Source organism: Bubalus kerabau, chromosome 23 (assembly GCF_029407905.1).
Source record: "Bubalus kerabau isolate K-KA32 ecotype Philippines breed swamp buffalo chromosome 23, PCC_UOA_SB_1v2, whole genome shotgun sequence".
Taxonomy (NCBI): domain Eukaryota; kingdom Metazoa; phylum Chordata; class Mammalia; order Artiodactyla; family Bovidae; genus Bubalus; species Bubalus kerabau.
Window position 1 is genome coordinate 2,897,161 of NC_073646.1, and position 16,492 is coordinate 2,913,652.

Consider the following 16,492-nt stretch of genomic DNA (forward strand, 5'->3'; position numbering starts at 1 on the left):
CATAGGCAAAACACTCTCCAACATAAATCACAGCAGGATCCTCTATGACCCACCTCCCAGAATATTGGAAATAAAAGCAAAAATAAACAAATGGGACCTAATTAAAATTAAAAGCTTCTGCACAACAAAGGAAACTCTAAGCAAGGTGAAAAGACAGCCTTCAGAATGGGAGAAAATAACAGCAAATGAAGCAACTGACAAACAACTAATCTCAAAAATACACAAGCAACTCCTGCAGCTCAATTCCAGAAAAATAAACGACCCGATCAAAAAATGGGCCAAAGAACTAAACAGACATTTCTCCAGAGAAGACATACAGATGGCTAACAAACACATGAAAAGATGCTCAACATCACTCATTATCAGAGAAATGCAAATCAAAATCACAATGAGGTACCATCTCACACCAGTCAGAATGGCTACTATCCAAAAGTCTACAAGCAATAAATGCTTGAGAGGGTGTGGAGAAAAGGGAAACCTCTTACACTGTTGGTGGGGATGCAAACTAGTATAGCCACCATGGAGAATAGTGTGGAGATTCCTTAAAAAACTGGAAATAGAACTGCCATATGACCCAGCAATCCCACTTCTGGGCATACACACTGAGGAAACCAGAATTGAAAGAGACACATGTACCCCCATGTTCATCTCAGCACTGTTTACAATAGCCAGGACATGGAAGCAACCTAGATATCCATTAGCAGATGAATGGATAAGAAAGCCGTGGTATATATACACAATGGAATATTCAGTTCAGTTCAGTCACTCAGTCATGTCCGACTCTTTGCAACCCCCATGAATCGCAGCACGCCAGGCCTCCCTGTCCATAACCAACTCCCGGAGTTCACCCAAACCCACGTCCATCGAGTTGGTGGTGCCATCCAGCCATCTCATCCTCTGTCGTCCCCTTTTCCTCCTGCCCCCAATCCCTCCCAGCATCAGAGTCTTTTCTGATGGTCAACTCTTTGCATGAGGTGGCCAAAGTACTGGAGTTTCAGCTTTAGCATCATTCCTTCCAAAGAACACCCAGGACTGATCTCCTTTAGAATGGACTGGTTGGATCTCCTTGCAGTCCAAGGGACTCTCAAGAGTCTTCTCCAACACCACAGTTCAAAAGCATCAATTCTTCAGTGCTCAGCCTTCTTCACAGTCCAACTCTCTCATCCATACATGACCACTGGAAAAACCATAGCCTTGACTAGACACTACTCAGCCATTAAAAAGAATACATTTGAATCAGTTCTAATGAGGTGGATGAAACTGGAGCCTATAATACAAAGTGAAGTAAGCCAGAAAGAAAAACACCAATACAGTATAACACATATATTTGGAATTTAGAAAGATGGTAACGATAACCCTGTATGCGAGACAGCAAAAGAGACACAGATGCATAGAACAGTCTTTTGGAGTCTGTGGGAGAAGGCGAGGGTGGGATGGTTTGGGAGAATGGCATTGAAACATGTATATTATCATATGTGAAACAAATTGCCAGTCCAGGTTCGATGCATGATACAGGGTGCTCGGGGCTGGTGCACTGGGATGACCAAGAGAGATGGGATGGGGAGGGAGGTGGGGGGTGGTTCAGGATGGGGAACACATGTACACCCGTGGCAGATTCATGTCAATGTATGGCAAAACCAATACAATATTGAAAAGTAATTAGCCTCCATAAAGTAAATAAATTTATATTAAAAAAAAAAAAGCCCCCAGAAACCAGCTCAGGCAACATCAAAGTGGTTTTCTTTGCTTTGAGTAAAGTAGGGAAGAGGCTTATCTTAGAGAACTATGTTCTCAGTGTGCAGGGGCAGGAAGAGAGAAGACCTCCTGAGCCCACTGGGAGCAGCAGCTGGGATGAGAAGGCAGATCCCAGCCTGGGTACCTCGGAGTCCTGGAGCCCTGGGGGCAGAACTGGAGCGCAACTGAAAACTCCGGGCTGCTGGCTCCAGGCCTCCTCACTGGGTGTCTTGTCTTCTGTCTTGGCTGTCTCAGGTCTATTCCAGGAAGGTGCCTCCACTGGCTGTGAGCAAGGTTTCCTTCACTGTTCAAGCAGAGGAGTGCTTTGGTCTTCTTGGCCTCAATGGAGCTGGGAAAACTACCATTTTCAAGATATTGACTGGGGAAGAGTCTATCACCTCTGGGGATGCCTTTGTCAACAGCATCAGCGTCAGCTCTGACTTGAGGAAGGTAGGCGGTGACCTGGGACGAGGGGGCATGAACCTAGGGGTGGTGTGGGTGTATCAGGAATAGGGTCCCCTGAAATACACCTGTGAGTGTTACAGAGGGTTGGGGACAGGGAGCTGAAATGAAACCCACCTTTGAAAATTCCAGATGTCAAATTTATCTCTGACTCCCAAATCCATAGCTCCTTCCTAGACCTCTTCTCTGAGCTCCAGATTGTATGTCAAGGTGCTTACTCAACATTGCCTTGAAAATGTCCCTGAAACCCAAGGCATCTCAAGCCCAGTGGACCCCCAAAGCCATCAGCTGTCCCCACAAGCCCCCGTCTCTTCCCCCCCTTCCCCGTGTGCTCCCTGGAGGAGTGAGTGGCACCATCTACTGCCATCCCAGGCACCACTCAGGACACCCAGCCGACCGCATGGTCCATGAATGCTCCCTCCCAGTGAGCCCTGGAATCTGTCCTCCCTGACCCTGTGCCCAATGCACTTCCCGAGCCAAGGCCAGGCCTGACTTTCAGCCTCAGCTTCCTTGCCTTCTCTGAAGCATTTCTTAACACAGGCCTTTCTCTCCTTCACACTCTAGCTTTCCTTTGTTCGTTCCTATAGCTTCCCCTTTCTTCTGGCTCTTCTCTCACTGGCACTTCTTCCTTAGACTCCTGTGGTGGATCTTCTTCCTCTAGCCCATTAGACTGCACTGCTCCCCAGGGCTGTAGCATCAGGCCACTGTCTTTGTCCTTCCACACACACTGTGCCCACCCCCCCAATCTCATTCCTTATGCTGACTCCCATTATCTTCTGTTTGCTGATGGCTCCCAAGTAGCCACACCCTCAGCCCAATCCCAGTCCTGTGTTTCAGACCTGCATATACATCCCTTCTAAACAGCTTGACTCAGACATAGTCCTCACACCTGACCCTCTTCTTGGAGTCTACTTTCATTATTGGCACCAATTCAGTGAAACAATTTTTGAATGCCTAGTGTATGCCAACAGTTGTGTAAGCCCAGTGACTCTCACTTGCAAGGAGCTTATGATCATGAGAACCAGCCGTTGCCATGCAGTGACTTAAGTGTAATGATGGTAGGGGTGTGGGGTCAGTATACAGTGGATTCAGTGACAGGCGTACGAGGAGACCAAACTACAGGGGTCTAATCGAAGCTGTGCCATTCACAGCATGCACTGTACTAGCTTTACTGTCCATGACCAACATAAAGTTTAGAGAGAAGGTGGAAGAATCAACATGGGCTAGTTCCAGAATCCATGCTCATAATTATTACTCTCTGTCACCTTTTAGCAGACACTGCTTGGCCGAACAACCATAACCAGTATAAGCATCTCATGGCTAGGAGCCATTTACTATTAATTTTAATTTTTATTATTTTAAAAATTATGTACAAGTCTTTTGGTAATGGCAAATCAGGTAACTCTAATCCCTTTCCTGGTGGTCATTAATAACTAGAAAAATAGGACCAAATTTTGGAAACATGTCTTTGAAGGATTCAGAGAACTAAAAAGATAGTGAAGACTTATGAGCCAAGAGGTAGGGGAGGACAGGGACCCAAGGAGGTGGCCCATTCAAGGCTGGGTTGCTGAGTTCTGAATATTTTTTGCCCTTAGTTTTGAATTGGCACGCACTGGAGTTCAGGATGAGCCTTCTGGGGCATAGGGAGGCCTGATGCAAGCATCCTTTCCTTGAGTCGGGACCCTGGAGGGCTGCATCCCAGATGTAGGGATGAACTGTACTTGGACAAGTTCATGCAAGAATTGCAGAACAACCTGGACTCTTATCAGTCCCTGAAATGGAATTGATGTGACTCAACCACCACTGCTCCCAGGTGCCTGGCAGGAGCAAATGTCAGGAGCTGGCAGAAGAGGCTCACATCCTAGGCCTCAAATAATTTCAGCAAACAACTTGAAATGCAGTGTTTGGTGCACATTAAAAAAAAAAATAATAACCACGCATGTGTACCTAAACAACAACTCCTCCCCACAAAAAAATAATTTAGAATGAAGCATGGAGAATCAAAGTGTAGAAAACAAATATAAAGAAGAAGATAAGAGACATTGTGGTATACCGTCAAGACAGCCCCCTAGTAACCCTCCTGAGATTTACACCCTTAAGAAGATCACCCCAGATTGTACCAGGGTTGGTCTGTGTGACTGACAGAATACTGTGGAAGAAGTGGTATGCCACTTTTGAGACTGGGTCATGAGGGACACAGCAGCTTCTCTTTTGGGCATACTCGCCTTCACACCACTCACTCTGGGGAACACTAACGGCCATGTCATGAAGACTCTCAGGCAGCCCTGTGGATCATAAAAAATAATCAGTGCAATAGGAGACAAAGTGAGAGAGAAAAAGGAATATAGAACATACGGGACAAGTAGATAGCCCTAACAAGATGGTAGATTCAAATCCAATTACATTAGTAATTACATTACATACAAATGGATGAAAGACTTCAATTGGAAGATTGAGATTATTAGAGAAGATACTTAAAGGTTAAAACAGAGTTACCATATGACCCAGCAGTTTCACTCTTAGGTATATATATCCAAGAGAACTAAAAAACCGTTAATACATTCACACAAAAATTTGTACATGAATGTTCATAGCAGCATGTTTCACAGTAGCCAAAAGGTAGAATCAACCCTAATGTCCACTAACAAACAGATGAAGGATAAACAAAATGTGATCTATCCGTGCGCAAGGATATCATTCAACCATAAAAAAGGAATGAAGCGCCAACATAGGCTACACTACGCATGGACCTTAAATACGGGATGCAGAGCGAAAGAAGCAGAGCACAAAAGGGCACAGATTGTGTGATTCTGTTTATATGAAACACCCAGAACAGGCAAATCCATGGTGACAAGCTGATCGATGGTTGCCAGGGCTTGGGCGTTCTGGGGGAAAATGAGTAGTAACTTTTCATGGATTTGAGGTTTCTCTGGGGAGGAGTGATGCCATGTTATAAAATTGACTGTGATCATGGAGGAGAAGGCAATGGCACCCCACTCCAGTACTCTTGCCTGGAAAATCCCATTGGACGGAGGGAGCCTGGTAGGCTGCAGTCCATGGGGTCGCTAAGAGTCGGGCACGACTGAGCGACTTCACTTTCACTTTTCACTTTCATGCATTGGAGAAGGAAATGGCAAGCCACTCTGGTGTTCTTGCCTGGAGAATCCCAGGGACGGGGGAACCTGGTGGGCTGCTGTCTATGGGGTCACACAGAGTTGGACACAACTGAATGACTTAGCAGCAGTAGCAGTGATCATGGACCACCAGTGTGAATATACTAAAAGCCACTGAATTGAACACATTTGATGGGTGAATTGTATGATATGTGAATTATATCTCAATAAGCTGTTACTGAAAAAAGGAAGAAGGAATGAACAAGCAAAGGAATAAAAGACACGACAAGACAGGATGAGGGCAGGTGGTCATGACAGCCCCACCCCCTAGCCTTGTCACCACCAGTCATCCATCCAACTCATTGAAGCTCACTGAGAGGCAAGTACAAACCTGCTCTGTAAACTCAGATGAAAAGGAATGTTACATTTCTTTGTATTATTTAAAATCAAGCGGCATCTGCCTACAAGACCCTCCTCCTGTCTGACTGGCAAGAAACTGGATTTCAGTCTTCCTGGAATCTGTCTGCACATCACCTCCTGGAAATTTGTGAAAATTCATGGTAGGAAATATAGTTCAACATGCTCCTCACTTCACTTTCTCCTGGAAACCCCACGTGGATTAATCTCATTAGAAACTCAAATCTACAGCCTTGCTCTCTTCCTTTGTGAGCTTTCTGCTTACCACCCTTTACATGTGCAAATATTTATAAACATTCTTTCACATTTCCTAAAATATATTCTTATCACATGTGAAGAGCCGACTCACTGGAAAAGATCCTGATGCTGGGAAAGATTGAGAGCAGGAGAAGGGGGCAACAGAGGATGAGGTGGTTGAATGGCATCACAGACTCAGTGGACATGAATTTGAGCAAACTCTGGGAGATAGTGAAGGACAGGGAAGCCTGGCGTGCTGCAGTCCATGGAGTCGCAAAGAGTCGGACACGATTTAGCAACTGAGCAACAACAACATTTCTTTTCAGAATCTGCTGGTATGCCAGAAGTAAGCAGTGACTTTTGAACGTCCACATGCATTTCTGTCAAAGTCATTCACTGTCTCAGAATCATTCGGCTCCACTGTGGGACTTTCCCTGGTCCGTGGGGCCTCGTGCTCTGAGCAGGGCTCCATGGCCATCCTATGGCAGTAGGCTTATTCCAGACTCAGGTGTGTAAGAAACAGCACATTCCTTCATTTTCTTTGCATCAAATTATAACATTTTCAAGCCTTCTATCCAAAAATTTGTTCACAAAGTTGAAGGCCTATATAGACCAACACTGGAGGTAAATTTCAAATAATGATTGAAGATCTACCCTTTCTTAAGAGTCCAGGCTAAAAGGGATTGATGGGCAAGTCTACGAGCCACCACCAAGCAGTTATTTCTTTCTTGTATACCTCTTCGGAATCACAGGAGAGAAGACGGGGTGCTACCCAATCTGAAGTGAAAATCAAAGACAGTGTCCAACATAGGCCAACTTCATATAGGAACATAAAGCCTTAAGTAAGATATTTAGATAGCTGAGAAAAGAAGAGAAAGGCAAAGGAGAAAAGGAAAGATATACCCATTTGAATGCAGAGTTCCAAATGCAAGGAGAGGTAAGAAAGCCTTCCTCAGTGAGCAAAGCAAAGAAATAGAGGAAAACAATAGAATAGGAAAGACTAGAGATCTCTTCAAGAAAATTAGAGATACTGAGGGAACATTTCATCCAAAGATGGGCACAATAAAGGACAGAAATGGTATGGACCTAACAGAAGCAGAATGTATTAAGAAGAGATGGCAAGAATACACAGAAGAACTATACAAAAAAAGACCTTCATGACCCAGATAACCATGACAGTGTGATGACTCACCTAGAAGAGATGTCCTGGAGTCTGAAGGCAAGTGGGCCTTAGGAAGCATCACTACGAACAAAGCTAGTGGAGGTGATGGAATTCCAGCTGAGCTATTTCAATGCCTAAAAGATGGTACTGTGAAAGTGCTGCACTCAACATGCCAGCAAATTTGGAAAACTCAGTGACTTTTGAATGTCCACATGCATTTGGACAGGACTGGAAAAGGTTTTCATTCTAATCCCAAAGAAAGGCAATGCCAAAGAATGTTCAGACTACCCCACAATTGCATTCATCTCACATGCTAGCAAAGTAACACTCAAATTTATCCAAGTAAGGCTTCAACAGTACATGAACCGTGAACTTCCAGATGTTCAAGCTGGATTTAGAAAGGCAGAGGAACCAGAGATCAAATTGCCAACATCCGTTGGATCATTGAGAAAGCAAGAGAGTTCCAGAAAAACATCTACTTCTTCTTTATTGACTACGCCAAAGCCTTTGACTGTGTGGATCACAACAAACTGTGGAAAATTCTTCAAGAGACGGGAATACCAGACCACCTGACCTGCCCCCTGAGAAATCTGTATGCAGGTCAGGAAGCAACAGTTAGAACTGGACATGGAACAACAGACTGGTTCCAAATAGGAAAAGGAGTACATCAAGGCTGTATATTGTCACCCTGCTTATTTAACTTATATGCAGAGTACATCATGCGAAATGCCAGGCTGGATGAAGCACGAGCTGGAATCAAGATTGCCGGGAGAAATATCAATAACCTCAGATATGCAGATGACACCACCCTAATGGCAGAAACTGAAGAGGACCTAAAGAGCCTATTGATGAAAGTGAAAGAGAAGAGTGAAAAAGCTGGCTTAAAACTCAACATTCAAAAAACTAAGATCATGGCATCTGGTCCCATCACTTCATGGCAAATAGATGGGGAAACAATGCAAACAGTGAGAGACTTTATTTTCTTGGGCTGCAAAATCACTGCAGATGGTGACCACAGCCATGAAATTAAAAGATGCTTGCTCCTTGGAAGAAAAGCTATGACCAACCTAGACAGTGTATTAAAAAGCAGAGACATTACTTGGCTGACAAAGATCCGTCTAATCAAAACTATTGGTTTTCCAATAGTCATGTATGGATGTGAGAGCTGGACTATAAAGAAAGCTGAGCACTTTTGAACTGTGGTGTTGGAGAAGACTCTTGAGAGTCCTCTGGACTGCAAGGAGATCCAACCAGTCCATCCTAAAGGAAATCAGTTCTGAATATTCATTGGAAGGACTGATGCTGAATCTGAACCTCTGATACTTTAGCCAACTGATGTGAAGAACTGACCCATTGGGAAAGACCCTGACGCTGGGAAAGATTGAAGGCACGAGGAGAAGAGGGCAACAGAGGATGAGATGGTTGGATAGCATCACCAACTCGATGGACATGAGTTTGAGCAAGCTCTGGGAGTTGGTGATGGACAGGGAAGCATGGCATGCTGCAGTACATGGTGTCACAGAGTCGGACACGACAGAGCCACTGAATGGAACTGAACTGAAGATATTGACAGTAGCAATTCAGCAGGATATTGAAAGAGTAAAAATTACAATTGTCAGGCTTATTCCAGAAATGAGATTTAACAGTAGGAAATCTACCAGTATAAAGCACTACCTTCATAGATGAAAGGAGAAAAATATTTATCAATAGAAGCGGAAAAAGCATTGGATGAAAATTCAGTACCCACTCATAGTTTTTTAAAAAATGTTAGCAAACTGTCTTGAGATAAAAGAAGTATCATGCTCCCTGACTTCAGACTATACTACAAAGCTCCAGTAATCAAAACTATATGGTACTGGCATAAAAACAGACACATAGATCAATGGAACAGAATAGAGAGCTCAGAAATAAACCCATGCGTTTATGGTCAACTCCCCTGGAAGAGGGCATGCCACCCACTCCAGTATTTTTGCTTGGAGAATCCCATGGACAGAGGAGCCTGGTTTGCTGCAAGTTCATAACAGCAAAAACTCGGAAATATCACACATGTGCCTGAATCTTTTATAAACAGCCAACCCAAATCTTCATGGCAGATAGATGGGGAAACAGTGGAAACAGTGGCTGACTTTATTTTTCTGGGCTCCAAAATCACTGCAGATGGCGATTGCAGCAATGAAATTAAAAGACGCTTACTCCTTGGAAGGAAAGTTATGACCAACCTAGACAGCATATTAAAAAGCAGAGACATTACTTTGCCAACAAAGGTCCATCTAGTCAAGGCTATGGTTTTTCCCGTGGTCATGTATGGATGTGTGAGTTGGACTGTGAAGAAAGCTGAGCACTGAAGAATTGATGCTTTTCAACTGTGATGTTAGAGAAGACTCTGGAGAGTCCCTTGGACAGCAAGGAGCCAACCAGTCCATTCCAAAGGAGATCAGTCCTGGGTGTTCATTGGAAGGACTGATACTGAGGCTGAAACTCCAATACTTTGGCCACCTCATGCGAAGAGTTGACTCATTAGAAAAGACCCTCATGCTGGGAAAGATTGAGGGCAGGAGGAGAAGGGGATGACAGAGGATGAGATGGCTGGATGGCATCACTGACTCGATGGACATGAGTTTGCGTAAACTCCAGGAGTTGGTGATGGACAGGGAGGCCTGGCGCGCTGCGGTTCATGGGGTCTCAAAGTCGGACACGACTGAGCAACTGAACTGAACTGAACCTAAATCTGAATGATTAAGTCACAATCAAACTGAGTTGGAATAGGCTTATGTGCTCAGTTGCCCAGTAGTGTCCAACTCTCTGCGGCCCCATGATCAGGCTCCTCTGTCAATGGGATTTCCCAGGCAAGAATACTGGAGTGGCTTGCCATTTCCTTCTCCAGGGGATCTTCCCAACTCAGGGATTGAAACTGTCTCTTGTGCCTCCTCCTTTGGCAGATAGATTCTCTACCATTGCACTACCTGGGAAGCCCAAGTTGAAGTAGGTTTGTATCAATATTTACTGACCAAGGCTGATCCTTAATACATAATATTGAATTAAAATGATAGAATGGTAAAATGGTAAGTGCAGAATGGTAAATAAAGGTGATCCAGTTGTGTTTTATGCAGCCGTGCAGAAGTCTGAAGTGCACCTTGATGTGACTGCACCACCTGGGGCAGGCCCCGGACAAGAGATCCAGCACCCTCACAAAGAAAATGTATTTGTGGGTTACTTGTCTAATAGAAAATATGCTTAAACGGGAAAAAATAAAGTGTCTTCTGCTGACCATACACTTGGAAAGTGGCAAGAGATAGGGCAACTCTGGACACTGAGGTTTCCTGCTGGGCAGGCATGATTGTAAGTGCTCCAGACCCACATGCGCCCTCTGGGGTTGGGGTTCACGCCAGCAGCCAGTGCTGCATCCAGGCTCCCCAGTGTCACTGGTGGCCTCTGGCACACGTCTGTTTACCTGGCACTTGTGGGTGTGCATGAGGCAGAGGCCAGGCACCTGCCCAGTGGGGAGCTTTCCTTCTGACCCGCCTTCCCCTTGGGCTGTGCTCCAATTCCAGGTGCGACAGTGGATCGGCTACTGTCCCCAGGTCGATGCCCTGCTGGACCACATGACAGGCAAGGAGACGCTGGTCATGTTCTCCCGGATCCGGGGCATCCCTGAGCGTCACATCAGCTCCTGTGTGGACCAAATTCTCGATGACTTGCTCATGTACACGTACGCCGACAAATTGGTGAAGACCTACAGGTGAGACTCGGGGCCCCCTCAGCCCTTCCCGTCCCAAAATAAGATGTGCTGTGGTTCTGTTCAGTGCTGGGGGGTAGGGCAAGGCCTCCTGGCTCTGTGCCTGGGGGAGCTGTGTGGTCCTCACCACTGCGTAGGTTTCCAGGGAGGTGGCCTTTCTCCTCTGTGAGAATGGGTCAGCGGCCTGGGCTGTCCCATGGCCCTGCTTCCTCTGGTTACCTGGCTGAGGATGGGCTGACGCACCACAGCTGTTATTCTTCCTGCCACTTCACCAGGGCTTCTGACCTGCAGCAGATTTGCACTGCACGCCCATACTCCTGCACCCTGCTCTGTGTGAGCCATCTGAGCAGCTGATGTTCTACTGAAGAGCGTGGGGTCTTCCTGGGTCTTCCGTCACCAGTGATCCTAACCCAATTCCAGTTAGCTTAAACAAAGCAAGGCTACACGGTCCCAAGTCCCAGGCCGCCCCTTGATCTGTGCACAGTGCCCCTGCAGTCTGTTAGCAGAACTGGGTCAGAGCGCCCAGGAGTTAGAGGACGGTGCCCTCTTTCTTCTGTTAACTTCTGTTTCAATCATGTTTTCATGTTTCCCTGCATCTTTTGATGATTAAATTAACATTTGGGAAGTAGGCAATGGCACCCCACTCCAGTACTTTTGCCTAGAAAATCCCATGGACAGAGGAGCCTGGTAGGCTGCAGTCCATGGGGTCGCTAGAGTCGGACACGACTGAGCGACTTCACTTTCACTTTCACTTCACTTTGCATCATAAATGCTATGTGTTCTTAAAAGAAGTTAGCTAAAATGGTTCTATGCCCTTACCCTGCGACACCCATAGAGGCCCTCAGAGGAGATCCACGGACCATGTGCTCAGCCTGAACTGATCCCTATGCCCAGGAGAATGGTTTAGATGCTGAGTGGACAGCTGAGTCACAGTGTACCCCTGGGGGAGGGTGGTGGGTCATGTTACTGAACGCCCCACCAGGGCGCATGAGCACTTTCTTAGCAAAGGAAAAAGCAGGGAAGATTGCACTGGAAACTTAGGGTTGCCAGTCACCCAATTTCTCCCCCTCGGCCCCAGTGGCGGCAACAGGCGGAAGCTGAGTGCCGGCATTGCCCTGCTGGGAGAGCCTGTGGTCATCTTCCTGGACGAGCCATCCACTGGCATGGACCCTGTGGCCCGGCGTCTGCTCTGGGGCACTGTGGCACGGGCCCGAAAGTCCGGCAAGGCCATCGTCATCACCTCCCACAGGTTCAGCCAGGATGGGGGCTGTGGGCCGGGTGGGCCGGGAGGGGCTGAGTGGACAGAAGATCTGTCAGCCTCTGGTGAAGAGTCTGTGAGGCGAGTGGGCCACACCCTGAGCGTGGGAATCAGGAACAGCTTGATCTGGGTGTCAGCACTTTCCTGGGTGCACGGTTTTGGCGTGGAGGGCAGGCATCAGCATTCCCCGCTGATATATCAGGCTCCGCCCCCTCTCCCCAGCATGGAGGAGTGTGAAGCCTTGTGCACCCGGCTGGCCATCATGGTGCAGGGTCAGTTCAAGTGCCTGGGCAGCCCACAGCACCTCAAGAGCAAGTTTGGCAGCGGCTACTCCCTGCGGGCCAAGATCCGGAGTGACGGGCAGCAGGAGGCCCTGGAGGAGTTCAAGGAGTTTGTGGGCCTGACCTTCCCAGGTATGTGCTGCAGAGGGCGCCGTGCGTCTGTGCATCCCTGAGCACTGGAACGGGAGTCACGATTCCGGGGCGAACGCCACCCTCCCCTGGCCGTCCAGCCTGGCCCTCAGGGGGACATGGTCTCTTCTTTGTGCAGGCAGCGTCCTGGAGGATGAGCACCAAGGGATGGTCCATTACCACCTGCCCGGCGATGACCTCAGCTGGGCGAAGGTGAGCACATACCTGGACACCAGGGAGCACACCTCTGATGTCGTGCACTTTCAGAGTTCTGTTTCCGGTGGAACTCCAATTCAGTCCTGCTGCAACATTCATGTGAATTTCATAGACAATTTTGATAAGAATATTTGAACTGGAAGGGACCTCAGAGATCAGCTCCTTCTGCCCCCTCATCTCACAGAGAGGGGAGCTGGTTCAAAGAGGGCATGCCACATGCCCAGTGCACACAGCAAGCCAGGACCCAGCAGGACCTCTGCTTCTGGCACCACTCCCAGCCAGGTCCCTTTCCCTCAGATCCCAGACAGCTGAATTCCGTAGGACTGACTGCCTGAGAGGTGGTCTGGGAGCAGCTGAGAGAGGAATGGGTCTCTGGGGGCTCCGAAACAATCTCAGAGACCCTTCCTCTTCCCACCCCTTGCTTCGTCTGCCCCCGCTCCCCTGTGCCTGCCGTCCACAGTGGCCCCCTCCCTTCCCACAGGTGTTTGGCATTATGGAGCAAGCCAAGATGATGTACATGTTGGAGGACTACTCAGTCAACCAGATCTCCCTGGAGGACATCTTCCTGAGCTTCAGCTGCCCTGTGCCCCCTGCGCAAGGGAGTAACAGACAAGGGAGGGCCAAGCCCGCAGACCCTGCGTTTCCCTGTCCACCTCTCTCTCCCTCTTCCTCCCAGCTACCCTCTCCACCTCCCACTCCACCCCCCACTCCATCTTCCTCCCAGCGTTTCTCCCAGCCTCTCTCCTGGTCTCCCATTCCAATTCCCTTCAGGCCTTCCTCCTGGTCTTCATCCCAGCCACCCTCTCTGCCTCGCTCTCCACCTGCCTCCCAGCCTCCCTCGCCACATCCCTCAAAGACTGCCTTGCTGTAATAAAGAGTTCCCTGTGCCAGGCTAGCCCGGGTGCACACAGCCTGCCATGGGCTGCAAGGTGTACAGAGGCAACCTGAAGACCCAGTAAGCTCAGCTTGGAGGTGGAGGAGTGGGCTGGCTGTCTGCCAGATTGAGGGCACCAGCCTTAGAGGCCTGGTGGAGAATCCAGGTCCATTTCTGTGGAAAGGGATCCCCTTGGATCACACGTGAGTGGCCTGCAGGCTCACTGAGACCTGGCTATGGGATCAGAGGGACACCTGTCACATCCCATCAGGAGCATGAAGGCCTGGGGGTGACCATGGCTGTAACAGGGCCATGCTCCTGAGCAGAGTGTAAGAGGGACCTGCTTCTGACTACAGTGTAATAGGGCCGCCATGCTCCTGACTATAGTATAACAGGGCTGGGCTTCTGACTACAGTGTAATGGGGCCGTGCTCCTGACTACAGTATAACAGGGCTGTGCTCCTGGCTAGAGTATAACAGGGCCGTGCTCCTGACCTCGGTCTAAGAGGGCCGGGCTTCTGACTACAGTGTAACAGGGCCGTGCTCCTGACCTCGGTCTAAGAGGGCCGTGCTCCTGACTACAGTATAACAGGGCCGTGCTCCTGACCTCGGTCTAAGAGGGCCGTGCTCCTGACTAGAGTGTAACAGGGCCGTGCTCCTGACTACAGTATAACAGGGCCGTGCTCCTGACCTCGGTCTAAGAGGGCCGTGCTCCTGACTACAGTATAACAGGGCCGTGCTCCTGACCTCGGTCTAAGAGGGCCGTGCTCCTGACTAGAGTGTAACAGGGCCGTGCTCCTGACTACAGTATAACAGGGCCATGCTCCTGACCACAGTCTAAGAGGGCCATGCTCCTGACTACAGTATAACAGGGCCATGCTCCTGTCCACCGTCTAAGAGGGCCGTGCTCCTGATTACAGTATAACAGGGCTGTGATTACAGTATAACAGGGCTGTGCTCCTGACCATGGTCTAAGAGAGCCATGCTCCTGACTACAGTATAATGGCCATGCCCCTGACCACAGTCTAAGAGGGCCATGCCCTTGACCACAGTGTACCAGGGCCGTGCCCCTGACCACGGTGTACCAGGGCCATAGTTCTGAAGGTAGGACAAGTTTGCAAACCTAAGTCACCATTTCCCAATATTTCAATATTTCAATTTGTGTGGCTCCATCTGTTCTTTGCCCTGGCTGTAACACTAACCCTAACCTGCATGTGGCCCTCCATCAACCTGTGATGTAGTCATAATCGTTATCCCCATTGCCTGGAAGAGTAAGCTGAGACCTAGAGACATCCAGCAACTTTCCATGGTCAGCTGATGGCAGAGCCAGGATTCACCTCAGGCAGAAGTTCTCAAGTGGGGTTCCTGGCTGGAAGCATCCACCTCTTCAGAAACTTGTTAGAAATGCGGGTTCTTGCGCTCCACCCCAGCATCGCTGAATCAGAAATTTGAGGGATGAGGTCCAGCAATCTGTGTTCTGATGCAACTCAGGCATGAGCGGCGGTGAGCGAAGGCTGTGAGCTGGGACCATCAAGCCTGAGTGTGCATGGGTGTGGCCCTGCACCTTTATCATGAGGGCCCTTCTCCAAGAAGCACACAGCTTCTTTCTCCAGCGTGGTCACGCCAGCCCCTCTCACAAGCCCCGCTGGGCTCCTTTGCAGGTAGCCCTCTCTCTCCCTTTTAAGCCAAGCTCCAAGAAGGAGTGTGGTGTCTGCCGTCCCTGGCCCCACTTTCCACCCCCACGTCCGGCTGCACACCCACCGCTCTTTCCTGTGACTGCTCAGAGCGTGGGCCTCTGCCTGGAAGAGTCCAGCGACAAAGTAACAGTGCAGGGGGAGGACAAAAAGTACCAAACAGGAAACTGTAGCCAGTGGGAACACAGGTCTGTGAGGAAGGCTGAAAGCCTTCAGGCCTGGAGGATTCGCCCCTCCTCTGGTGTGGAGCAGGCCCCAGGCTTGCTTTGCTCTACCCACTCCTCTTCTGCACACACCACCCCCACCTCCTCATCCCTGCTTCCAGGGCCTCATAGCCGCGATGTGATCATCTGTTCACTTGTCTCCTACTCCAGACTGGCTTGGAGGCTTGGCATCTTGGCTCCTGTGTGTGTTCAGCTGCTGAGCACAGAACCAGTACCCTGATGGAGTTCAGAGAGCAGCGTGAGGGGTGGGGGGACAGAGCACAGTTTGAGGCCTTGGGAAGAGAGTAAGAAGAGAGCCTTGACCCAGATTCCCTGGCGTCTCTGGGAAAAACCACTGTGTCCTTGGCCATCAAGCACTTCTCCCAGAAGTTGCATTTCTTTCCTTGTCAGAATGTCTCACGGAGGTGGGATGTGAGCTGGTTCCTGAAAGACAAGGCTGGGTGGGCACTGCCTAATACCTGGGTGAACAGAATGTTGAAGCCACTGAAGCAAGCAGGCGTGCTCTTCTGTTTTAGTGGGCTCCCAATTGACCGCGAGGAGATACTGAGGACTGACAAGGTCCTGAGGGCTTGCCCTGGGAGGGATGGAGGAGGGGTCCAGGGTGAGCCACGTTTCAAGGGAAGGAGTCAGACATGCTGGATGAGTCACCCGGGTCTGTTTCTGCCCTACGATCTATGCCAACAGCGACGCGGCACAGAACCAAGGGTCTCCTCGCCTGAAGCAAGGGCGGGAAGCAGGGCCTGCGGCCTCAGGGTGCGGGCCACTAAGGTCAGGGGGCAGCCTCGGTGAGATGCCTCCCGCGGGCGCCAGCTCGCCTGCCTCCGCCCAGGGCGAAGACCGCGTAGGGGTCCGCGCTCAAAGACCGCGGGCACCGAGGCGCGGCCGGTCTGCTCAGACCTTCACTGACAACCCACTGTGCGCCATGGGCTCCGGTCGCCGGGACCTCTGCCGCCGAC

The 16,492-nt window shown here is 49.3% G+C and overlaps 1 protein-coding gene across 1 annotated transcript in view; it reads left to right on the forward strand.

The window, feature by feature from the left end:
* Nucleotides 1-16,255, forward strand: part of LOC129638147 (ATP-binding cassette sub-family A member 17-like) — a 102,340-nt gene extending 86,085 nt beyond the window's left edge. The window contains exons 26-33 of the mRNA XM_055562715.1: nt 1,990-2,184; nt 10,677-10,864; nt 11,940-12,110; nt 12,342-12,532; nt 12,669-12,742; nt 13,227-13,364; nt 14,671-14,722; nt 16,221-16,255. Coding sequence (XP_055418690.1) covers nt 1,990-2,184; nt 10,677-10,864; nt 11,940-12,110; nt 12,342-12,532; nt 12,669-12,742; nt 13,227-13,364; nt 14,671-14,722; nt 16,221-16,255 — 1,044 coding nt within the window. The remainder of the gene's footprint in view (nt 1-1,989; nt 2,185-10,676; nt 10,865-11,939; nt 12,111-12,341; nt 12,533-12,668; nt 12,743-13,226; nt 13,365-14,670; nt 14,723-16,220) is intronic.
* Nucleotides 16,256-16,492: the final 237 nt, after the last annotated feature.